This window comes from Aulonocara sp. 'chitande type north' Nkhata Bay, linkage group LG1 (genome assembly GCF_057382095.1).
Source record: "Aulonocara sp. 'chitande type north' Nkhata Bay isolate Kocher_YH1m ecotype deep benthic linkage group LG1, A_spYH_male_GT1.1, whole genome shotgun sequence".
Classification (NCBI taxonomy): domain Eukaryota; kingdom Metazoa; phylum Chordata; class Actinopteri; order Cichliformes; family Cichlidae; genus Aulonocara; species Aulonocara sp. 'chitande type north' Nkhata Bay.
Genome location: NC_141344.1, coordinates 28,362,944 through 28,389,143, shown reverse-complemented (window position 1 = coordinate 28,389,143; position 26,200 = coordinate 28,362,944). Strand labels below are relative to the sequence as shown.

Sequence of the window (26,200 nt, the reverse complement as noted above, 5' to 3'; positions counted from 1 at the left end):
CTTTTCCTGCTACTGCCATCAACCTCCAGCAACCACCTTTTTGGGGGGGGTTGTCTGGATCCTTAAAGCACATTTGTCTCTTTGTAGAAACAACATGGAAAAATGCAAATTGATCACAAATGCCAAACAAGTGGTGTCCCCAGCCAAATAGTTTTTAATTTCTCCAGTTTCATTATTTAAAAAATGATCTGTTTGGGTTTTTTTTGTTTGTTTTTTTTTCCATCCAGAAAACCCTGGGAAGAGAAACTAATTATATACTCTGTTCTCGCTCTCTCTTCCTTTGTACCCAGGTGTGGAAGCTAGCCGGCCACGGGCTCATGCACTCTTTTAGCATAGAGCACGCCAAGCAGTCCATCTTCCGGAACATCGGCGCAGGTGTCATGCAGGTGGAGACGCGACCCGGAAACCGAATCTTCACCTGCGGAGCAGACGGCACCCTAAAGATGAGGGTCCTCCCAGACCGCTACAATATCCCCAGCAGCTTGGTTGACGCCCTGTAATGCTTTTTGTAATTCTGAGGGTCCTAAGAGGAAAGGGTCAGAAAGTGGAGGAAAAAACCGAAATGCTTCTGTAACACTCTGTAGGCATTAATAGAAACGCTGCTGGGGGAAGAGTTAGTCAAAAGATTACCACGCTGTTGGCAACTTTCAGCATGAACGGTGTTCATGAGTTTACTGTTGGCCGTATCCAGAAGATTAAAAACGGAGCTGCAAACATTTTATTTTCCCAAAGGCTGAAAACAAAGTTACAAGCAAATGGTATCATACTTGATTTTAAAGCTAGTTTTATTGTAATTTTATCGAAGAATCTCTACTCTTAGAGTGTGTCCATAGGGAAGCTATGCATGTCCTGTTCTCGTTATGCGGTGCAATCACAGGTCTATTGATAGTGCTCTGTAAAAGTGCTCAAGCAAAAATTTTAAAAGTGTGTAACTGTTGTCATTTTGTGCCCACAGCTGAAATCTCTTAGCATCTACTGTAACCAGCACCGTGGTTTGTTATTAAGTCAGTGGTTTCCAGTGTGAATCGAGTTGTTGGAATCTGCATTTTGTTTCGATGGTTTTTGCCCCCCACCCTCCTGCCTTTTATTTGCCCAGCTTTCTCAGCTCCGTGGAAGAGTTGATGGTGCATTTGGTCCTGATAGTGACACCTGTCTGTATCCCCCCCCTTCTCTTTTTCCACTGGCTGCCCATCACTCACTTGGCCTATAATGGTTTGGGTTCAGCCCGCTCCAGTTTGGCCCTCTGCGTGCGTGTTCACTCTGCTGTGTCTGCCATCTGTACGTCTGCGCGCCCACCTGCCCTCAAATGCCTGTTTGTGCGGCAGACTCACTGCTAGAACATTCCTGTTTGGAAGACGGTGTGTTTTACTCCTGTGACTGTGATTTCAGTGTTTCCATCTGTCTGGTACAACGCTAAAGATCCACCCACCCACTCACCCCAGAGCAGAAACACAAAGGTTCACTTCTGGTTTTATCACAAAGATTTTATTTTATTTGTTGTTTTTTTTAATTGAGTTGATTTTCTTATTTAAGTTATTTATGTTTGTGTTCATTTGGTTGACCATTCCTTTCTAAAACTATTTATCTTATTGCCTTTTATTTTAGGAATGTAAGGGGTTTTACTGTAATCTGACTGGGAGATGTGCAACAGTCTACTGTAAGTGTGTTTACCTCACTAGTTGTTTTTACTGTTTCATCCATAAGGAATAGATACTTGCACTCAAATTCTGGAGACACTAAAAGTTTATTTCAAATAAATAGGTTATTAAAGAGGAAACGATTATATACAAATGAATGTCTGGCTTTATTTGGCCTACTAGTACAACATTTGAAATAGTTTTATTATATAAATTATATAAATATATATATATGAACTATCACAACAACCTTGTACAAACATGAAGGCATTTCTTTATTTTTGGTTTGTATCATACCAGTTGGATTAGTTGTAACTTTTGTTAAGTGTATGTATGGTATTTATTAAAGAGATTTGTGTTTCTCTCCCTCTCTTTCTGCCCTCTGTGTGTACTGTATGCATCTTAAGTGTTTCCCCAATGGTCCCACTGGTGTCGTGTGTGTGTGTGCGCGCGTTCGTGTGTACGTGCACATCAAACAGTCGAAAAGAAGCCATTATTATGAGTAGAGGCCTATTAGGGTACTTGAGCCTGAAGGTGTGTAAGAGAACAGGTCATGGTCAGTTTTACCTTTTGTAAAGTGAATAAATTCTTTTTATTTCATCAGGATGATTTGGCGCTTTTTTTTTTCTTCTTTTTTTTAATTTTTATTTTTATTATCCTTTGCAGCCAGACAGCTGTGCTGCTTCCTTACAAAGGCAGGTTTGTCTATATGTACAAAAAGAGGGGGAAGGGACATCACGAGTTACATCTGTATAAAAATCAAGCAGTGGTGACCCACCATGCAAAAACGCAAATGGCAACAAAAGTTGAGTTATAGGTTTGATTGGCATAAACTGCCAGCTTATACAAAATGATAAGTTTTCACACTATTAGTAAATCTTGTGTCCTTTGAAAACTCCATGTACAGTAAATACAGCACTTCCTTCATCCATCCATTCATACATTTTCTTCCGCGAAAGGATGGATACACCCTGGACAGGTCAGCAGTCGCTGCAGGGCTAACAGATAGTCAGACAAACATTCACACCTATGGGCAATTTATAATTGCCAGTTGAGCTCACCCCACTAACCGGATGTCTTTGGACTGTGGGAGGAAGCTGGACTACACGGGGGAAACATGCAAATTCCATACAGAAAGGCCCTGGCCAGGTGGCGGATTCAAACCCAGGACCTTCTAGCTGTGAGGCAACAGCGCAAACGTCTTGTTAACCAAAACCATATTTACTTTAGTGAAATAGTTTGACGGTCAATTACAATTTCACTTAACACAAAAGTAACACGGGACAATATATTTAAAACAGCGACACACACAGTGTATGTCACTCTTGTGTTATCAGTTTTCAGATGCAGTGAATAGATGAAAGTCTGCAGGCGTTTTGCTCTCAGTATTTACTGTAACGGTCGTGTTCGGACATCATGTTTCTCACTCATCAGAGATGAAGTGGACCACATACAGCCTGACGTAGCTGTGGTCCCAAACATACAGGTGTCTGTCCTTTGGGCTGTAGGAGAGCATTGCCAGCACTTCACCAGCAGACCTCAGGTCAAAGGTCACATTGACCGGCTTTCCCTTCAGCAGGTCAAACGCAAAGGTGACTCTGGTGTCTTTGGTGTCGGTGACATACAGGACGCCACAGGCGATGAAGGCGTTGCCGGCTTTGATGCGAGGATAGGTGGTGTTCACGTAGGATGTGACGGAGAAGGTCTTCTGGTCCAGCTGGGCCACCATGATGCTCTCGTCAACATTGGATGCAAAGATCAGCCACAGGCCGTTCTCATCTGCTGCCAGCTTGAAGTAGGTCTTAGAGTTGGGGAGCAGGTAGGCGAGGTTGTTGTACAAAGAGTTTTCAATAGTGAGAGTCTGAAGTCTTTTGGTGCTGAAGTCAAATCTGTGAACACACAAGCAGGAAGCTGCTAAATGAAGGATGTGGAAGTCATAAAAAATCACCTTGATGTGCATCGAGTGGCTTTAAGGCTTACTTGGCAATGCTGGGAGTGCCAGCAGCATGATAATAAAAGAAGCCATTGTGAACGATGTGGCCGCAGCCTTGATAGTACTTTATAACGTCTATGGTGTCGCTGCTGTTCTTCTGGAAAAAGGAAATGCTTTTGTACTCCTTCAGCATGCGACCTGGGGAAGAACAAGCAAAATCTTTACTGCTAAAAGACGTGGAGATTATAAAAGTGGGGACAGGAGCACATGCGCGACACTCTGTAACCAGCCTACCAGAAAAGTGATCCGCCACCCATATTCGCTCATCGTTCAGCTGAGCGGTGTCCTTCATCCATGTGCCAAATGTGGTTTTCATCTTTGTCACATTTCTGGGGTTGATCAGAGACTTAATCAGGCAGTCTGTGGGGAAAAACAAAAAATCTCAGGGGATTTACTCACAGGTCACATGACTGCACATGAACACAACCTCCTCTGGAAACGTACCGTTCCTTTTGGCAGTCTTCTCGTGTAGTTTTTCTGTCTCCTTTACAGGTGAGGTTTCATCATTTGGAATGGCATGTAGCCCTGTTAGAAGCAGTTTCATCCTGTTTTAGTCATGTCATTGATGGACTAGTTTGTCAGAAGGTTTCAATTAGACACTTTATGGGGAGGGGGGGGGGGTGTCTTTGAATTTAAAAAGAGAGAGAGAATTTGAACCTTCTTACCCAGAGCTTTGATTGCATTGAAAATTATTTTGTCAACAACTGTTTTTAGGAACACAAATGTCACCTGCAAACTATGACTGATCTCTCACCCTGATTATGAGAAGCTTGGAGGTGAGCTCTGCGGTGCCCTGTTCTGGGAGGCCCCTGAGGCCCCGGCGGGCCAGGAGGACCCATAGGCCCAGGTGGTCCTGGAGGCCCAGGTGGACCTGCTCAAATGGAGAGAATGTCTAAATGTTATCCATTTAAATTTATTTTTATTTCAGGTCATCTGCAAAATGGTTCAAGTCAATAAAGTTCTACTCACCCTCAATAATGGCATCATTGGATGGTTGGATCTTCTCTCCGGGTGGGCCCAGCTCTCCTCGCTCCCCTCTTTCTCCTGGTTCTCCTTTCTCACCTGGTGGCCCTGCGGAGAACACCGTGCAAAATAGCTAGAACATTGTATTCGTAACCTCAATACACTTTGCCCCATTGTTGAAATGAATTGTCCCATTGAATTGCTGGCATGAATCATGCCATCCACTGTGGAGGAGAGCAGAGTGAAGTGGGAGAATACTGGAAGACAGTTTTCCAGTTCATTCAGCTGAAGCCCAAAACCACAGAGATGAATAATATCGGCAAGGGAAGAAAGCTGTTTCAAACTCTTCACTCATTCATGAAGCAAAAATGTGAATAAATTCTGCTTGCATTGTGATACATGGACAGAAAGAAGTCTGTGCGTGTGTGTGTGTGTGTGTGTGTGTGTGTGTGCATGCCAAGGAGTTTAAGTGGCTGTTTCTTCTTTTTTGCTATTTTAATACTTTTCTCTGCAGGTTATACTCAACCTTTTGACTTTTACATTGTGCCAGTACTTCTATGCTTAAATGGCCAAGATTTCCTGAGGACAAAATAAGGATGGATGCCGAGTGAAAGCACTAATTCCTTACCTTTTCTTCCTCTTTTCCCATCAGCCCCAGGAAGTCCATTCAGTCCTGGGATGCCATCAGTCCCATTGTGTCCAGGCAGGCCATCTGCACCAGGCAAACCTAGAGTAACACAAAAAAATCTTTACTGTGGACTCAACGAAAGAATAAACATTAAAAAAAGACTTATCAAGAATATGGGTCACTAAACCACAAAGGAGACATACCCTACAGCAGGTTTTAAATTTGGATTAGGAATTGTGGGTTGACTTACCCGGCGGACCTGGAGGGCCTGTAAACGAAAGTTTAGAAATGTTAGAGAATTTTTTAAAAGTAATATTCTGAACATGATCACATGATTCATACGAGTAAAACATACCAGCTATGCAGACTCCCCTGGTGCTGTTGCAAATATCAATCAGCACTTTGATCTGAAGTAAAAGAGGAAATAGAAAAAATATTAATGCAGTAAATTTAGCAGCATACTTTACCTAAAATTACTCTATTAAAAATAAAAACCCTGCACCTTTTAACGTGCCAGTTAAAGATTATCTGTGTAGACTTCAGAAACCCCTTCATGTTAAAAGACACCAGCGGCCATTAAGGAAACTGCAGTTAGCATCGTGTTAATTGTGTGGTGTTCACACTCAGTAGGTATGAGTCAGCATTCTGTGCACAGGCCAGAACATGAGCCTGACATACACATTAAACTGACTGATCATTTTGGTAGATGAGAAATGTTACTACAGTCTGAGTATTAATTGTTTTACATTTGACTCTGAGCTTGGTTATTATAGAGAAAAGAGCAAGAGGAGCTAAAATATTGCATGGAGATTAAGAGCTTGTTGATGCTGACCCTAGTTCATGCAAGGCGGGCATCACCTTTTTAAAGTGCAGGTAGAATAACTCTGACTGCTGCACACTTTTGCTCTGAGGCAAGGTGCTCTAAAGGAAGATTAAATGTCGCTTTCTTTGGATGTATGGGGTAAATCTAACTCCAGTCTTTTTATATGATAGTCTCTAGAATAGAACATCCAGTTTCTGTTTTGTAGTTCAAAAACTACTGACTAGTTTTACTCGTCTAGGCTTTGATTGCAGAAGGGTAAAGGGTTCATGTTCAGAGCAAAAGGGGACTGCACTGACTGAAGTGCTAGCTTGAAATCTGATTTGCTGTTGTCTCACAGTTGAATTTGTGGCTCTAACTTCATCCATTATGCATCTTGAAATCCGCCAGCTACACATAACGCCCCCAAACCCTTACCGTTACCCTCTGAGTCATCAGAAGCTAGTTAATGAGTTTCACAGAGTGTTTCCAAAGAAATCAGACTGTTCAATGTTACTGAGAATGTCAGGAATGTTTCCTTTTTTAAGTTACATTAACATTCATTGGCTCAAATTCAGTCATTCACATTGGTTGAAATTCTTTTGTATAGTGCTTTTAAGTCAGTATCTATAGAATAATATTTAAGATATATACATAATTATCTGCGAGGAATATTATTATTATTATTATTATTATTATTTGATATGTAATAATATTTACTTTGTGGCAGTGACTAGAGTAAGTCATATTCAATAAGACGAGCATGATTTGAATGCAGAATCTCAGTATGTTAAATAACTACAGTTTTTCTGTGAAATGTAGCTGAGTAGAAGCTTAAAATGGTACAAAATTAAACTTCAAGTGTGTTTACAAAAAAGTAGTTTGATAAATGGAAATATTCTGTTGGAGTTTGATTAGGACATCTAAACTAAAATTCCTGTAATCATATTACCACAAACAGGATCTGGAGCCTTCGGCGCTGCCAGCTCGTCAGGCTCCATGAGCGTTACGACTTTCAGCCATTAGTCCAGTGAACCATTAGCGACAGCATTATTAAGCAATCACAAAACAAGGAAGCAGGCTGAGCTGCTCTAAATGTCCTGGCTTGCCTTCTCTCTCTCTCTCTCTCTCATTCAAGGATCTAGACTCACCGGGACCATGGAGTATGTCATCATCATCATCATGTCGTCCTGCACCTGCGCCTTGTGGTAGTGCTGGCTGTGCCGCTGCTTGTGCTTCTCGTGCTTCGTCCTCTTGTCGGTTTCCTCTCCGACCTCCTGGCTGGCCTCCTGCTCACTGATCTCCTTTCCCTCCTCCTGGCGAATCTCCTGCAGCTCCTGCTGTAGCTCCTTTTCCTCTTCTTTGCTCCTCTTGTTCCTGGAGTATTGGTACTGATATTGTGGCTGTTCCCCCACGCTCGCCCGCAGCCCTGCTGCTCCTCTGGGCACCTCTTGAAGAAACTCCACCACAGAGCTCTGCTCCACCTCCATCAGCCGTGCCTCTGTCTGCTCCAGCCTGGCACACTGCTGATTCTGCTGGACCAAGAGCACCAGAAGGCCTATAGAGTTCATCAGTGCCACGACACACGTCCCGTACAGCACCATCCGCTGAGGGAGAGTCATGCTGGGTGTGGGAATCCACATTGTCACCACTTCACCTCCTCTCTTCTGAGGGTCAACCACTGACCTCAGCATTCAAAGAGAATGAAAGAACAGTGAAACAGCACAGAGGATGTGTTAGCTCTATGACCTTATGGAACAAGGTGCTCCCAACAAAAATCAAAACATCTAAAATTCAAAGTAATCCAAGAGACAGGAAGACTTTAGCGGAAATTTAAGCTCTCGTTCAGCTTGTTTGAAATCTCTAAATAAAATCTAGTCAGCTTCAGTATCTGAGCTCAACACTGGTGGTCTGTCTGAAGGCAGACTGGTAAATACAGTGGCTGTTCACCAAGTGGAGATGGGGTTATGTATGTGTGTGAGTGTGTGTGTGTGTGTGTGTGTGTACATGCAAACCAGTGATGTAGGAGTGGGCATTACACAATCTTCTGAGCTTGTCTGGGGAGAAACCCCCGCCTGTTCAGTCACCTGATTTATATTCATCTGAACCCATTCTACTGCACCGCCGTGGGCAGACTGACATCTCTCTCACACACACACATGCACGCGCACATATATGATGAACACACAAGAGGACTCAAACACATTACAAGAAAGCACGAATACACCAGAAAAAAAACAACTTCACTGGTACATTTACATTATTACACAATTACATTATTATTATTATTATTATTGTTGTTGTTGTTGTTGTTAGGCCTATATGGCATTAAAAGAAAATACATTACATCATTACATATTACCACTATAGCTCCACTGAGTTCTCTCCTTTTTCCCACCTCCTGTATCCTTGAATTTCTCCCCCCGGCTCTCGTCCTTGTCACATCCTCACAGCTTCCATTCACCAGGCGCAACAATGGCCCATTTCCACAGCTTTGATTTAGAACTGAAAAATGACATTTAACTGGAAAGGTGACAATTCAGCAGAAAAGAAATTAAGGCATTTGAAGCTTTTCTCCCTGCAAAAGGTAGCTGGTACAGCCTGCTTTGGCTTAAACAAAGATGTGACTACCTTAATAGTGCTTTAATGAGTAAGTTAATTGGCATCTGTGGTGTTTTAGAGCACTGCTCACTTCATGTCGCTGACCTACATGCTCTTGCAGCCGCGTTAAAGCCCTTTTACACAAACACACACACATGGGTTCAGCATAGGAGGAGGTAGAGGAAGAAATCAGCCAAGCAACATAGATTCAAGCCCTGAGCTCACCCTGTAGTGTGGGTCACTGATGGCCAGTGGTTGGACAGCTTGAACTGCTCCAGCCAGACATGTACATATGAGTTTTTATAATAATTTTCTTTTCTTTTCTTTTCTTTTCTTTTCTTTGCATTCCAGATATATTTTTTTGCAAAGGCTTATCAATTATTTCATACTAAATCTATATTTTGACATTCCCACCTGTAGCCTTTTCTCCTTCCTAAGCTGCAGCTGCTGGGAAAGCAGCTTTATCTCTGTTCTTCCCACAGGTCCATGTTCGAATTCGGACTCCTGCCCAAGGACAGACAGATGGCCAGCCTTCCTGAAGACTTCATCCACCCTCCCACTTCTTCCTGCTCAGAAATTTAAAATTTATTAGGACTACTACAGAAATAAAAGTGAGGGATTACTTGTACTGCAGGTAAGTCCTCTCATAGTGTCAACAGAAAAGAATAAAGTGGAGTTCAGCGTGTAATGTCAAACAGTAAAGGCAACACTTTCTGTTGCATGTAGCTTGTAATGTGCAGCGGCGGAGCTGGTGGGGAAGGCAAGTTCAGCTTCACAGTGTTATCATATCTCATGACCAACTCTCCAGTGCTGCTTTAAATGTGAATCATGTGATAAATTCCCCAAGGTTGCTCGGGCAGCACAAAGCTGAGAGTCTGCTTTCTTTCGCTGCTGGTCAAAATCATCAGTCTCTCCTTCTGTTCTGTTAGTTTGAAAGTGAAACTTCACCCTCTTTAACTTCTGAGGTTTTACACGTGATTAAAAATATATATATGATTTTAGCAGGCTATTTAAATATAACCTCAGAAGAACAACAACACGTGGTATAAATCAGCACACTCTTTTTTTAAAGCAGTGTTTGAGTTCATTGAGGTTTGAGGACATCTCTCTTTCAGGGAGACTGTTCTAGATGTGCCAGTGATCTTTCAGAGAGAACAGCCTTTCACCTGTGGACAAAACAACTAGCCATACCTTTTCAGTCTATTTCTAATTGTACTGTCTTGAACTTTGATGTTTAAGATGCTAGCTGAGGTTTTCAGTTGTTCTGAGCACTGCACAGTCTGAATTTGCTGGGACGTCCACTCCTGCAATGACTGTGGATGGTGATAAATTATAGGTTGTGTAAATTGTGTGTAACCCTTGTGCAGTATGTAAAGCATTAGAGCTGAAAGAGGGTGTACTTAATTTTTTATGTTTATCTAAATATGTGATGTAATAATATAATCCTACATATAACACATATTCTGACATGTCAAAAACCTTTTCAACAGCTCGTTTCTGAATAACTCCCTAAACATATACTAGTGATAAAGATGCGGTTGACCACAACTCAAAGCCCAGAGACGAGGTTACGCACACTTCTACTTTTTAGGAGAAACAAAGGGGGCTGTCGTCGCTTAATCATGCAGAACAATCTAGGTCTACGCCATCACACAGGGCATCGTTATCGAGGCAGGGGCACAGCACACAGTCAGTCATTTGAAGTGTGCGCATTCTTGGACTGGAGTGTGGGCGATGAGTTTGCAGGGTTCTTTATGCAGAATGAGCCAAGGAAACAAAGGCAGGCACAAGAGCAGACAGCATGGGTTATGTTGAGGATTTTTAGAATTTATAATGCTCAGCGGAGAACTGAAAGTGGCTAAAAGTCACAGATAATGTCAATATTCACCGAGTTGTTCCATGTTTTTAGTTCACAGACCAGCTTTAATACTGATGACCTTTTTTTTTTTCTCCACTTTGTTTTCTGGCGAGGAAAATTCTTCCACCAGTCTCTCCATTAGCTACAGCTATCCACTCTTTCTTCAAACTGTCTGGGGGCTGGAGATGAACAGATCAGTCTAGCTTTACTGTAGTACATAGAGCATATCATCTTCATTTATTCATCTGATAAACAAATAAACAAATACAGTATGGTATCTGCATTTAACACTGGTATTATGTGTAACTTATTTCCTGGCTTCACTAGATCTGAGAGCAACGCCAAATAAATTAAAACACAGGAAGCCAGGATTAAATGGATAGCATTTTCCTATTTTTTAGACTTTACTGTAATATGATCACATGTGTGAGTACAATATGAATACATAGCAGCTCTGATTAAAACAAATAGCTCTGATTTTGAATGAAAATGTATCACCTAAAATCCAAGTCAGCTTTTGAACATAAATCTAGAATCAATGTAATGAAGAATATAATTCAAATGCAATTACATATGTAATTAACATTTAATCCATTCCCTTGTCTCGCTTGTTTAATAAAAACAGATGAAAAATGTGCATTTATTGAAAAGCTGATTTTTAATAGGCAGCTAGAGCAAATAACACTGATGTTCTCAAGTTCTCACAGGCAAAGCAACTTCTTTTAAAGTTTAAAGGAGGTGAAAACCTTCTCATCAACAAAATGCCAAATATGAGCTCATATTTGCCAACATGCAACCGCTGAACTAGGTCCTGTAAACCCAAGGGCACAAGCACAAACCCAATCCCTCAAGGTTGCCACAGTATTGTTTACCTTTTTCCTGCAGTGTTGTGGCTTTTGCATTACCCTGACCTGGCACGTAACCAGCTCAGACCGCCTATAAAAAGGCAGATGTGAGCATTCGGACCCTTCAGGTCTGTGCAGGCTGCTCTACATCATCACCCTTCTCGTGGATCTGATCTCTACTTGTGAACAGGCGATGGGTCCTGTAGGCTTAGACGCCGTGGTGGCAGATCTGTCCGTGACCTCAAATGCCATCCAATCGCATGGAATATCAATGGCAACCAGAACGCTGATACTGCTCGTCTGTCTGCTGTTGGTTGCCTGGAGTCACACGGACAAGAAAATTGCGCCAGGTTGGTTCAGGTTGCTCTAATTAGGAGTTTGTTTGTTTTTACAACAGAATGTTGTGAGAGCTGAAATATATTTTCTGCTTTTTTAATACAACAGGTCCTTCTTTCTGTTTGGGTTTGGGCCCACTTCTGTCATATCTGAGATTTATCTGGACTGGCATAGGCAGAGCCAGCAACTACTACAATAACAAGTATGGAGACATTGTTAGAGTCTGGATCAACGGAGAAGAGACGCTCATACTAAGCAGGTTAGTTGCATTCAATCTGTCAGTGCTGATGCTACCAAACAAGCCAGTCAAGAAGTAAAATGAAAAGCTTCAGTGGATTTTTTGTTATTGTTTTTTTTTTTTTTTAAACCAGAGCTTCAGCAGTGCAGCATGTGCTGAAGAACGGAAACTACAATTCACGTTTTGGGAGCATTCAGGGACTCAGCTGCATCGGCATGAACGAGAGAGGCATCATATTCAACAACAACGTAACTCTGTGGAAAAAGATACGCACCTATTTTGCTAAAGGTAAAACTGGAACTCTTTCATGAACTTCAAAACAAAGTCAGCTATTCAAATGTGATTTTTAAACAGCAAATATTTGTCTAAACGAAATCATAAAACCATCTCATGTTGTCAGCTCTGTCAGGCCCAAATTTGCAGCAGACGGTGGATGTTTGCATCTCTTCCACAAAGGCTCACCTGGACCACCTGGACACCCTGGGACTCGTTGATATCCTCAGTTTGATGCGCTGCACCGTGGTGGACATCTCTAACAGACTCTTCCTGGGCGTACCTCTCAATGGTGAATAGGATGCATGAATATGTTACTTGCGTTATCATGCAAGCTGTACATAAAGAATTTCTTGTCTCCAGAAGTGGATCAAAAAGATATGGGAACGATTTTAGCATGCTAATATATTTATGTTACCTTGCATCCAGAGAAAGAGCTGCTGCTGAAGATTCTAAAGTATTTTCACACATGGCAGGATGTGCTTATCAAACCTGACATCTACTTCAAGTTCGGCTGGATTCACCACAGGCACAAGACAGCAGCGTGAGTCACTCAGTCTCATACATAAGCCCACCTTTAGTTTCATCTTTTTAAATATGTGTTATCTGTTATCTCACAGCCAGGAGTTACACGATGCCATTAAACATCTTGTAGATCAAAAGAGGAAAAATATGGAGCAGGCAGATAAGCTGGACGACATCAACTTCACGGCAGAGCTCATATTTGCACAAGTCAGTCTACGAAGTATTCTCCTTCTGCAAATATACTTTCATTTAAAGTAAAACCTTTCACTTGTGGTACTTGTGTTTTTTCATTTTCAAGCTGTCTCAGCAGTTCCTCTTTGCATGTGAAATGCTGGATTTCTTTTCCGCCTACCAAGTAAGGTCAGACAGCATATTTGCATTCAACTGTGTTTTCAGAACCACGGCGAGCTGTCTGCTGACGATGTGACGCAGTGCGTGCTGGAGATGGTGATCGCAGCTCCGGACACTCTGTCCGTCAGTCTCTTCTTCATGCTTCTGCTCCTCAAACAAAACCCACACGTGGAGCTGCAGCTGCTACAGGAGATAGACGCTGTTGTGGGTAAGAGGCTGCAGCAGTTAAGAAAAAATGCAATTATAACTGATTTGCTGCACATCAAAGATACATTTTGACACTTGGCACTGTTTCACTCTACACTGACAGCTCTTACTATTACGCTTACACACCCCATTTAAAAGAATAAGTCCAATTATATCACCAAAACCACAAAACCTGGCCACAATAACCTTCATTAACTCAGGAGTATTGCATTTCACTGCATTTGCTCCAGGCTGAAAAACTTGAATTCACAACAGTCTGTTGCTGCTACAGGTGAGAGACAGCTTCAGAACCAGGATCTTCACAAGCTGCAGGTGCTTGAGAGCTTCATCAATGAATCCTTGCGCTTCCACCCAGTGGTGGAATGCACCATGCGTCGAGCCCTGTCTGATGACATCATGGAAGGCTACAGGATACCGAAGGGCACAAACATCATTCTGAACACAAGCCGAATGCACCGCACCGAGTTTTTCCTCAAAGGCAATCAATTTAATCTGGAAAACTTTGAAAAGAATGTGAGTAGTGCTTTCATTGCTTTACTTTTTCTCCTGGTTAGAAAGAGGTGGAACTTGGTTGAAAAAGATGATGTCACACTTATTTGTTCTTGTCTGGCACTTGTTCCAGTTGCACCAGTCAGCAATTAGAAACACGTCAATCAGAATCTTTCAGTCCAGCCCGATGAAGCCACACCCACACAGATCATCTGAGCTTCGTGTTCTTGAAAATACATCTTTCCTTTTACTTTTTTTCTCATCGGTCCTCTTGTTCTGCCTCCAGGTTCCTCGGCGCTACTTTCAGCCGTTCGGTTCAGGCCCTCGCTCGTGCATTGGCAAGCACATCGCCATGCTGATGATGAAATCCATTTTGGTGACACTGCTGTCTCAGTACTCTGTTTGTACTCACGAGGGCCCGACCCTGGACTGCCTCACACAAACCAACAACCTTTCCCAGCAGCCTGTAGAGGCTGATCATCTCCACATGAGGTTCTTACCCAGGCAGAGAAGCAGCTGTCAAACCCTCCGAGACCCGAACCTTTAGCTGTACCTGTACTTTTGTATACTTAATTTGTATAATCTTATAACGACACAAAGCTAGCCTTTATATTTTGATATACGCAAAGATTGTATTTGTACTCAAACTGTATGCATGATGTGAAATGTACATTTAAACCTGCTAACACTGAAATAAATGTAGATTATTGTGTCACAAATGTGTGTTGTCGTCTCATCATTTTGTCTGCATGTCATACATATTTAGTTCACAGTTTTTTGTTTTTGTATTTTTTTTATTTGACCCCACATTTTTCTCATTCTCCTTTTTTAAATATCTTACACCTAAATTGAACTAATCACACGATTAATAATTTATTAAATGTGGTATAAATGTGCGTTTGTCATTTAAGAACACAGAAAATGAAAAAGGATTTCAAATTTGTCCTTTTATTACAAAAAAACAAAAGCAAAAGCAAAGGCAAAGTCCAATGGAAGCAAAGGGGAATGTAAATACAAGTTATTACACAGAGAATAAGTAGAAGAAAGCGATGCATTCTAAGTCTACTCCAACTCTGAGAAGTAAGTTCATTTAAATTTTTATTGCACATGAAAAAAAGCGAGAGAAAACCAGGCATTTTCCCAGAGTTCCTCTGCACCCACACACTTTAATTCCAAACAATGACACAACAGCTAACTCCCCTACTGTTCTGTGCAAAAGTCTTCAGCGAGCCTTTATTTCTTTAAATATTATTTCTTCCAAAAAGCCAAATTTTTTGTAATTTTTAAAGTGCTCTTGAGGAATAGTTTTCCAGACCTTCTGAAAGTCTTTGAATGCTTTTCTTTGGACACTTCTTTTTCACTCATTGTTCTCTTTTCTTTTGTGAATCTCTGAAAAATGCAAACGATAACACAGTTTGACAGGCATGAAATAGTATTTTTGCACCAACAAGGTGATTCCCAAAGAGCTATAAGGCAAAGACTTGTCATATTTCAGCACGCTGTGTCAGGCTTGAAAAAAAACAACAACTATGTACAGCAGATAAACAGTATCAGGAAGTCATGTCGTCACAAACAGTGCCATTTTATAATCCACAGAAAACCAATGCAAGTCTGATAACACCAAAGTAACCAGATCTCTTTTGTCTAATTGCAAAACAAGCAAGAGATGATTCACTTACTCCAGTAAACGGTGCATTATGGTGCTTTTCAATAGATCTAACATGTGTGACTTTATGATCTATAAGGCATCGTTAGTCTCGAGATTGTTCTGAGTGGGTGATAAAACTGCCCTTCGACAGCCACAAAAAGAAAAAAAAAGGCATCTCTTGTTGCAATTATGTAACACTAACATTGGTCAGGAGAGGGCGCAGTAACACCTAATACAGTGATTTGATCTTTATCTTCAGCGTCTAGTCTTTTCATTATGTTCAGTTGCTCTGCCTTTGGGCAAAAGTGGCTAATACATTTCATACTGAGATGCTTCAGCTTGTATTGCTTTGCTAGAAGCAATCAACAAACACGCTGAACAATCACTATTCAATGTTTGAAAGAAAAAGGGCTGAGAAAGAAACTGTGTTCAAACAGGCAGTGTGTGCAGAGTTTCAGCTGCGCAGTGCAGTTTCTGCATGTCAACAGTCAGCTGTGTGTCAGTGATACAAGAGAGTGACACGATCAAAATAAGAGTATCTGTCTCAGCTTGACTGATGCGACCTCTTGGGGCCTTATGGTGCTGATCACAGTGAGATGGGAGGGTATTAAAGGAAGGGTAGCACGCACACAGCTGCTTGGTAGGCTAATCAGTACCTGCAACAAATCATTTCGGCACCTCTGCAAGAAGCAAAGTCACTGTCTGTGTGACTGTGTGTGTGTTTGTTACTGTAGAGAGACTGTGTCTTTCTCTCTGTAATATTGTTTTCAGTGCGTGTGTGTGTGTGTGTGTGTGTGTGTGTGCATCACAGATCACAGGCTGTTCCTTGCAGGTGTTGTGGGATATAGCAAATGAATCATAATAGTCTCATCAACCCCAATCTCATTTCTGCCCTCGATCAGGATGGAAAACATTTTACATGCAGCCCAGACAGATCTTTATGAGATCTTGCAAATTTGCGAGGAAAAAATATTTCGTCATAATAATCTCCATGACATCTGTGAGCTTAATAACATTAAGAAGAGCTAGAGAGAATTAAGTTATTAAGATGGATGTAAATGAGTGAATACTGACAAACATCAAGCTAAAAATACACTGAAGCTGCTGTTCTTGAGGTTTTTTCACATGCAACCTGCTGCTCATCTGTCAATTTTTTTTCACAGTTCAAAAACCCTTAAGGCGAGCCGTGTTTATCTATCTTAGATTTATGTTAAAAGAGAACAAAGCCTGAACAGACAGATTATCGAGCAGCATGCAAGAATTTAAATTATAATTTAAAATAAAGATCTGTATACATTCAATTTCCAGCAGCTTTTGACAAATGTGTTAACAGCCAGTGTAAAGTAGCCTCAGGGTGTAATGGTGTTTTAATTATCACATCCTCATGCACGGGCCTAGTTGAGTCATTGTACATCACCATCAGCAGGAACTGCAAAAACGTTTTTATAGTACTGATAACTTTTAGAGAAATCCCCCCTCAATTGTTTTTCTTTAAGAAGTTATTAAAACTTTTATTTATAGGGTCTATTTTTTACTTCCCTCTTAAGGGTAGCTAGTCTTTAGAAATGAGAATTAGCTCTTAAAAACTAAACAAAACAATAATTAAAGAAATCAGCTACTCTGTGTGTCGAAGGAAATGCAACGTGACTCTAAGTCATCAAAGTAAAATATCAAAAAACTGCAATAGCATGACCTTTGACATCTGCACCCATCATAGCAGTGGAGCAGCTCACGTAGGGTTACAGGAAAGTAAAAGTCAACAACCAAAGCAGATCTATGTTGTTATGGTTTTCTGGCTACTGTACTGGTCATGCTACAGTCACAGTAGGAAAAACAGTGGTTGGAGACGACGACACGCCCAAAACTAACAGCGTGCTCTGAACATGGGTTCTCGCTGCCTTTGAAATGTTACTTCAAAGGCGGGGACCCGGCCTGTCACCACTCACTGTAAGTTGCTGTCCTCAAAGCAACTGCAAAGAAACAGAGTCAGTCTGCTATAACTTTGCATTTGGATGGGGTCAGGCTGGCAACTATGTGCAATCTGTAATAAAATGGTGATTCACTGTGATAAATCAGGGAAAATCATAAATCTGTTTCCTTTGATCGCAAATCTATTGCTGCGTACATACAAAAACACTGATATTAAACAGAAATTTGCTTACATATAGAGTCCAGCTAGAACCTCGTAGATCTGAAAAAGATCAGAAATAGTGACGGTGTTGCTGCAGGACAGCAATTTTATACAGGAATATAAGCAGAATATGAGCAACCAACAGCTGAGTCAAGTTCTCTATTGCAGAGAGACACACTGTAGACATGTTACACTCATCAGCACACAGATTAACTATGATGTGTTGGCAATCTGTCTGCATTTATAAATTAGATGGCAATTATTTGCAAACCTTCGCCAAACTGTCTGAGAGTAACTGCAGTCAGAGCAGGATTGTTCCACCAGGCAGCTTGTGCAATCCCCTTGTAATAGAAAGTGGTCGTCCAGAGGCCGAACAACTACCACAACTACTTGCTATTGGTCACTGAATGTGAAAAAATTCAGTGCAAACACCAGGGAACCTCTGCTTTTTCCTAGTCACAAAGAGGTTACTCAAGTGTGCTGAGCCATAATGATTCATTCATAAGTTTTTGGTGGCTTTTATTAGCACTAGACACTGTAGTCTATCAAACCTTAGCAGCTCCTAAGGTACTTACTGTAGTATACCAATGGCATAGTCTAAAATCTCCTTTTAAATTCAATGAACCTGAAATCATGATGTCCCCCATCTTGTTGGCTTGCTTATAGTTGTTGCTATTCCAGCTACAGATGGGCTATGTCATGTTACTGACTGTGGAAGTATAATCTGAAAAAAGCACTAAGGGTGGAGCCAGTGAGTCCCCAAAACACTTTGGTTTGACAGGCCAGATGGGACAGAGATACAGAGATATATACTTCATGAATCTGTCTGTGAAGGTTCTCAGTCATCCAGGTCATTGTAGTCAAAGGAGCTTGCAAAGAAAAGCGTCTGGACTTCTTTAAGTAACTTGAAGACGTTTCACCTCTCATCCGAGAAGCTTCTTCAGTTCTAAGGTCAAATGGTGGAGAGTCCCAGATATAAACCTAGTGGGAGTATCCCCCCACAGAGGGACAAAAGGACCCCCTGATGATCCTCTAATCGCCTGAGCCAAGGTGTGAAACTGGGTGTGGGTCCCAATCAGCCAGAGTTTCGGGTGAGTTCATTGTGAAACCTGGCCCCACCTTATCATGCGAATTCCGGAATTCTGGTGGTGAGCAAACTCTTAGCCGATGGTGCTCCTAGAGAGGAATTCAACTGAATAGATTACAGTTCCAAATGAATCATGCATCACTGAAGAGTCATCATCTCCAGACGTTGTCTATTCCAACACCAGACTTCTTAGCAATAACCAGAAATCTACAGCTAATAGCCAGAGATACTTGACTGTGAACCAAAGTGGCAGGCTGATCAAACAAACAAACCAACTCTGCCATCTCTTAAGCAACAGTAAGCCCTGGAAAAAAAAACCTAATGTGTACCATGAGTGTGGTTGCACGGTAACTATTAAGGCAATAATAGGAGAAAGTAATAAGAGAAATGTGGCCCCAAAGCAGATGCCTGTTATACCACGCATCTGCTATATCAGTTTGTGATGGCTGTGTGTGTGTGTGTGTGTGTGTGTGTGTGTGTGTGTGTGTGTGTGTGTGTGTGTGTGTGTGTGTCCGTATGAGAAATATTTTTCAAGAAGAATTGAAAAATACTTGTGGTTTCAGATTGTGTCAGCATTGTCTGCTTGAAGCACAAAGATGATCCACAGTAATGTGTTTTGAGATTTTACACTTTGTAACTTTTTTGTGATTTCATTTAGGATGAAATCAGAGCACTTAAATGAAAACATGCATATCGCAAATCCACCACACTGGACTGTATTACACTTGAGCTAACTGTAATCTTATGTTCTTTCTCTTTAGGAAGTCCATGTTTCTTCATTTGTGGTTTTCATTTGTCACATGAGGTACATTTTCCATACCCATCCATTTATTTTAATTCTTCCATGACAGGTTTACAGAGGCAGACAGCCAGACAGCTTTAAAATAACTCTGACGCAACAGCCTAGCACCAACTTGAGACTGTCCTGCCTCGAGCTCTGATTGACCATCTGATTGATTACATATTATTTACTGCCAAGAAACGCACACACACACACACACACACACACACACACATTATTTCTTGCTAAAATTTTCAAATGCCAGTGGCCATATTGTCTCTCCGTTTCAGTCCCCTGCTGGATTCGTGTTTCATTAAAAGAGAGCCATGGTTGCCATGGAAACATCTACCAGAAAGGGTAAACTGGCAATGTACTCGTGTCTCTACATTGTCAGAATTCTGTCAATATGAACGGTACCTCCTACAGTCAGTTATGACACTGTTTAACATGATGCTCGGAGTAATTTGCCCTCGTGAGTGTTTCTCAGCCTCGCTGGCACTGTGCTCATATGAGCAGTGTATTTCGGGCCTTTTGATAGTCACAGGAAAATTTGTGCAAAAGAGGATATGCAGCGCGACTCTCTTTGAAACAGGAGAGACTCTCTCTCGTCAGACTGGTCTGTCTGAAGAAGCCCAGACTGGGAGGCTTTCTGCCAGTAGAGGCACTGGATCAAAGGCAGACTCTCACTTCATGGCCTTTTCATGGAAGCCCATTTTGCAAAGTCAGCCCATTTGTTTCCCATTGAACATCAGAAGAGAGTGGTGGCACTCATCATTGAGGGAAGCTTTTCACCCTCTTCTTCTTCCTATTATTATTTTTGTATTCACCCCTCCCTTTCCTGCTTACTTTCTAAATAAGCCTGGAGATTTCAGAGTTAGCTCACTCGACAAAACCTAAAGCCCCAGTCAGAGATAAAGGATATCACGACACTGGTTATCATCTCTCTTTGTTAAATCTGGCTTCAGGCTCAGAAAATGCTAATAGAAAAAGGGGAGTTTCACAGGTCATATGACTCTTCTCCTACACAAAATGATCCCCATGAGTGACGCTTACTTCAGAGATCTTATCAGATGATGATGATGATTAAAATTCAATATCTATATATAAGAACATAAGAAGTGCAACGCTGCAGAAAATCATTTATTGCATTTTTGTGCAACATTCATCCCCAAAAAGAAAATTGTAAACAAAATTGTCGACACCAAGCCACGATAAGCTGGTGTTTCCAAACAAGAAGAAAGGGAGGAAACTGAGATTTCACGGTTTGATCCCACAGTTGAAGCTGTATCGCAACTGCTTTCATTCATATTTCAGGATGTCAGTGGGGCAGTTTGAGAGTTGCTAGCAGAGTTGGAAATGCATCTGAGGAGTCAGAAAAATAATTTCAGACCCAGAGCAGTGTCTAGCTCTGTGTCTGGGGTAAAGCAGTGTTATTTTACTATTTACTTTTTGAGCTACAGTGCACTTGTTGCCAAATACATTGGTCTGGTTGGTCAGATCTGTTTGGAACTGAAAAATTGAGCTTAGATTGAAAAAATATTTGTCTGGCAAATTATGCAGTCAGAGTGAATAGCTGAATTAAGAACAGGTGAGTCTGAAAAACATTTTAAAAGCATGAAATATTCACTAAGCCATTCATCTGGCTTTGTAGTACACCTCTGGTACCATTCATCTTTTATGAATCTCTGACCATGCACATAATAGAATTTGTGGTACACTGAAGAAGACAAGTTAAAATGCATAATCAACAACTAATGTCATAACATGTAACAATGCCTGATCAAAATTCACTACTGTAAGCTAGCTTGCTAACATTGGTATTGACCAGTGTTGGCACTGGTGCAAGAAAACTGGAAGGTTGATGATATGAGGGGGCATTTAGCTCATGTCACACTTGTGTTTTATAAAAAGAAATACTGTGATTGTCTTTAGACGACTGTTTTATTTCCCGTTTTCAGCTGTGGAAAAAAAGAGTAAGATTAAGTAGTGGGAGGAAGTCATATCAAAACAAGCCCTGATGCTTTAAGAGAGAGAAAGTGCTGTAGTTTCCACTGCATCATTACCAAAAAAAGAATAAGAAAATAAAATAGAAAAAAAGACTTCTTTTACAGTTAGGTACAGTAGGACATATGATTTTGTGTTTCCACCAAAATGCTCTAGATTCAGGGTACTAACACCACTTTCATGTTCAAGAGGGCCAGTTCAGTGACTTGGATTACCCGAGGCAGTACCTAGCATCTAGTTAGCAGCCTAGCTAGCACCCACAGGTCCCTAAACGTGGCCACAAACTTAACACAGCATAACTTTAAACTTTTAACCTATTTGAATTCTTCCTACCGGGCTGTGAACATGTTAGCTTGGTTGGGTTTAGCTGCACAACGGCAGAATACAGAAATTTCAAAAACATTTTCATTGCCAAGCTTAGCATTTTAGCATTTGTTGAATCTCTGACCATGCACCTAATAGAATTTGTGGTACACTGAAGAAGACAAGTTAAAATGCATAATCAACAACTAATGTTATAACATGTAACAATGCCTGATCAAAATTCACTACTGTAAGCTAGCTTGCTAACATTGGTATTGACCAGTGTTGGCACTGGTGCAAGAAAACTGGAAGGTTGATGGTATGAGGGGGCATTTAGCTCATGTCACACTTGTGTTTTATAAAAAGAAATACTGTGACAGAGAGGTGTACATCCTTAGCATCACTGTGTCCATAAAACAAAGGTTGGCATAGCATGCAAAAAGCTAGCCAAAAAAAAGCCTGAGCTAACCGGACACCAAGCAATGCACAGTCAAAAACATCCTATAATTCCGGTGTTTGTTATCTTAATCTGAATGTCTGCACATATCAGTTTCATACGGAGCCCCGCAGGGGACATGGGAGAAAAAAAATTAGGGAGGAAAAAAAAAAAATTAAGATGGACTTTTGCGAGATCTCAGAAAACAAACTCGGGATCTCGCAAAACTTTTGCGAGATCTCGCAAAACAAACTCGGGATCTCGCAAAACTAACTCGGGATCTCGCAAAACTTTCTCGCGAAAGTTGAATTCCAACAATGGCGGCAGCTACTTAGTTGTAATATTACTCTTTCTGGGTCACAAAATACACTTTTAAGATATTTTGAGGCGTGAATGTAGTTGTGTAAACGTCAGATACCTGCTCGGTTTACAAGACATCACATATTTGCAAAAGTGCTCCGACGTTTTTGGAGATCTGACACCCACTAGCTCGAAGCTAACGGGAGGTCGAGACCTACTACAGCCGGGAGGAACACCGCTTTCCCGGCACATCGTGCCTCGACCTCCCGGTCGGCTTCGAGCTGGCGGCCTCCGAAGAATGCGGCTAAAACTTTTGCGAGATCTCGCAATACTTTTGCGAGATCCCGAGTTTGTTTTGCGAGATCTCGCAAAAGTCCGTCTTAATTTTTTTTTTCTCCCTAATTTTTTTTTTCTCCCATGTCCCCTGCGGGGCTCCGTAGTTTCGGATTTATAAAATGATTCAAATTTACATTTAACATTTACATTTAAAGCATATTTGAAATAGTTTAAAAGCAGCAAAATGGAATAAAAACTGCAGGCTAGAAAACATATTCTCTGATATTCATATTCTATCATCACAAAATTTTTAAAAAGTAGAATTAGCTTGAACTGCTTATTACAGCAGTGTGTTTTTATCAAAACCAAACTGTGTGATTTCATTTTAATTATAGTTGTAAGAGTATGTCAGCTGCCTGTTTGGACAGGAATGGATCCCCAAGGCCGACACATAGCACCAACGCTGCCGTTGCCATCAGCCCTCATTACACTAATAGTGTAAATACAGAAGAATTAAGTTGTATCGCCAAGATTTCAACAATAAAATCTGTATAACTGTAGGGTCTTTACCTTACAATATAAAGCGCCTTTTGCCATTATTGTTGTGATTTGGTGCTATATAAGTAAAACTGAATTAACAAAACCTTGCTTTAAATCTCAGAGCTTTACAGTACAGCTATTCAATTTGTTAAAACTTACCAATTTTACCTCTACTACTTTAAAAATTAGACACTTTTGCACAGTTATTACTAGAAATTTTGGATTAAGGTCTGCTTTTTTCCACACTCACAAGTCACAGGCTGGATAAACTTGCACTGTTTTGTTTCCTACAGGCAACTATAATTTTAGATATATGGATTACTTTGTTAGCTCTGTAAACAAAGTATCTTATTAGAAGGTCCAAAAGCCCATTTAGTTTGTTTTTCCTGAAAATAAATTTGAATACTAACTTAGTAATGACGTGCATTTAAAATCGTTGCTAGAGTGCATTATCTCATATCAGTGGTTCGTTTGTCCTGTCCAAAGAAACTCAGATGAATTTATAGTAGTGTATAGTTATAATACTAAAATACCTAATAACTAGATGGCCCCACATTACCAAGATCAAATGTGTGCCAAAGCTGATGAGGTATTCAACATTCCTGAAGCTTAACCAGTGCACACATGCAAAGTCCAGAGAGACAGACCTGTGCTCCAGACTGATCTTTAATTTTTATGTTTTGGTTTCTTGTAAAAGCCAGTTCACTCCTGTAAGCAAGCAATGATAGTGCAGACTCTCTGCTATGCTTTTCAGTCTCAGGGCATGAGAATTGTATGTTTCTATTCACGCTCACACAGCCTACACAGACACTCTCCATTTCACATCGGGTCAAAGGAGTACATAGCTTCAAAGTAGTTCAGCTTGTTGTTGTTACCGGCATTATGTTTTTTCACTGGAATATTGCACAAGAGAGTTGCAATTGCTCTCACACACACACACACAAATGCAAATGCACACAGGGTCAGAGATAATTGAGCCCTTGGCTTTGGAAAGACAGGCTTAATGCCATCTGGTGCCCAGAGTTCATGCTGAGAAACCGTGAGCTCCACACCTGGGAAACGCTAATGCCTGCAACTGTTGTCGGACCACCAACTGCACACCCACCTGCCTCCACACCAACCGCTTTAACTCATTTCACAAAAATTCATTCAAACACGAGGCCCACATTTTACACATTTAACATCAGTGGTCTGTCGGGTTTAGAGACACTTTGTTATCACGTGTATCTCAGATGAGGATTGTCTTTAGACGACTGTTTTATTTCCCGTTTTCAGCTGTGGAAAAAAAGAGTAAGATTAAGTAGTGGGAGGAAGTCATATCAAAACAAGCCCTGATGCTTTAAGAGAGAGAAAGTGCTGTAGTTTCCACTGCATCATTACCAAAAAAAGAATAAGAAAATAAAATAGAAAAAAAGACTTCTTTTACAGTTAGGTACAGTAGGACATATGATTTTGTGTTTCCACCAAAATGCTCTAGATTCAGGGTACTAACACCACTTTCATGTTCAAGAGGGCCAGTTCAGTGACTTGGATTACCCGAGGCAGTACCTAGCATCTAGTTAGCAGCCTAGCTAGCACCCACAGGTCCCTAAACGTGGCCACAAACTTAACACTGCATAACTTTAAACGTTTAACCTATTTGAATGTTTCCTACCAGCCTGTGAACATGTTATCTCTGTGGTTAAGGTGGACATTGAAATATGGAAATCTACAGGGACTGACGTTTGGTGCCAACCTCCATTGGAAAAACGTCAATTTTCTGTACTTTGTGTTGGCATCCTATTTCAGCTCCACATGTTACAGAGCGGTGTACATCCTGGACAGGTTGCAGTCCATCACAGCAGTGACATTATATCACATGAGGACGGTGAGAGTGAACCAGTACAGAAACAAATCCACTGTCTTAAACACATTTCCAGAGATGATTTGTGGGACACCATGAAACCACAACAGTAGGCCTATGCCAAATTCCACTTTGTGGGTTGAAACTGCACAGAGTGCTGACATTTTACTTTTCTTTCAGTTTACTACAGGTTTGAAGCGTCCACCAGCTTTGCAAGCGTACAGCGAATGCTACTTTATAAAGATGGTATAACTATAAACTATTTTCAAGAAAGTTTACTTAAGTTTCTCGATCGAGTTCTTGCCTTTCAGCCTTCCACCGTCTATCTGAAGACAATTATGTGATCTGCTCTTCAAGTGTTATATTGCTGGAATGTTCATGCATTTCAAAGCAGGGAGCACTCTTTAGTGTGTTGCTCAAGGACACACCACATTCAGAACTTCAGAATTAGAGATCAGGAAGTTAAGATGAAAAAAATAAAAAGACAAACAAGGGCAATATGAAAAGAAAGCTGTGAATCCGATTTCTGTCAGAGTGCTTTCAAAAATAACAAGAGCATTGGAAAAAAAAAGCTCTCTGCAGCAAATTGAAAACCAAATAAATTACAGTAAGGAAAGGCGGCAAATAATATTATTCTTTTGATAATGATGGTGAAGTGATTGACACTGAAGTGTGAATCATTGTGGGATCCACAGAAAAATCAGCTTTCCTATTGCACAGAAATGATCCACAACTTTTCACGACTAATCAGTCATTACCTGGTCTGTGACAGTCACAAACCAAAGCCAGTTTAGTTTTGTTGTTGTTTTTTACAACAGCCAGTAACAAGAGGTCATGGGATTTTTACTGCTGGAGATGAATTTCAAGTCGCCGTGAATGAGTCTCTCCCATTGCTCTGCTAAAACACAGGCAGCACTCTTACCCAGAGACAGAGAGAGGGAGGGAGAGAGGAAGAGCGAAAGAGGAAGAGACGGCACTTACAGCATACAGAAAGAGGTAGAGAAAGAGTTTGAGTGGAGAGAGCGTGAAGAGGCTGAGTGTGACAGCACCGAATGAGAGAAGGAAGAGAAGGAGGAGGGACCGAGCGGCAGGGAAAGGGTGGGAGACG

The 26,200-nt window shown here is 41.1% G+C and overlaps 3 protein-coding genes across 9 annotated transcripts in view; 2 read left to right on the top strand and 1 right to left on the bottom strand.

The window, feature by feature from the left end:
* dmxl2 (Dmx-like 2) overlaps positions 1-2,243 on the top strand; it is a 47,928-nt gene extending 45,685 nt beyond the window's left edge. For all 6 annotated transcript variants that reach the window (XM_086291538.1, XM_086291548.1, XM_086291529.1 and 3 more), the window contains one exon: positions 291-2,243. In XM_086291538.1, the coding sequence (XP_086147664.1) occupies positions 291-500 (210 nt within the window). In that variant the 3' untranslated portion in view covers positions 501-2,243. The remainder of the gene's footprint in view (positions 1-290) is intronic.
* On the bottom strand, positions 1,484-7,958 carry gldn (gliomedin). Of its 2 annotated transcripts, XM_086291709.1 has the most exons (10): positions 7,172-7,958; positions 5,577-5,628; positions 5,472-5,489; positions 5,222-5,320; positions 4,600-4,701; positions 4,385-4,501; positions 4,075-4,155; positions 3,865-3,990; positions 3,618-3,768; positions 1,484-3,526 (listed from the first exon to the last, which is right to left on the bottom strand). In XM_086291709.1, the coding sequence occupies exons 1-10, from the start codon at positions 7,712-7,714 to the stop codon at positions 3,061-3,063; spliced, it is 1,755 nt and encodes a 584-aa protein (XP_086147835.1). In that variant the 5' UTR covers positions 7,715-7,958; the 3' UTR covers positions 1,484-3,060. The 2 variants fall into 2 exon arrangements, with proteins under 2 accessions (XP_086147835.1, XP_086147826.1); XM_086291700.1 differs by having other exon boundaries at positions 3,618-3,990.
* A 3,511-nt stretch (positions 7,959-11,469) lies between these two features.
* On the top strand, positions 11,470-14,440 carry cyp19a1a (cytochrome P450, family 19, subfamily A, polypeptide 1a). Its single transcript, XM_086291737.1, has 9 exons — positions 11,470-11,674; positions 11,769-11,919; positions 12,032-12,186; positions 12,299-12,463; positions 12,601-12,715; positions 12,792-12,903; positions 13,093-13,255; positions 13,526-13,767; positions 14,030-14,440. Exons 1-9 carry the CDS (start codon positions 11,518-11,520, stop codon positions 14,288-14,290), a joined length of 1,521 nt encoding a protein of 506 aa, XP_086147863.1. The 5' UTR covers positions 11,470-11,517; the 3' UTR covers positions 14,291-14,440.
* The last annotated feature ends 11,760 nt before the right edge of the window (positions 14,441-26,200 follow it).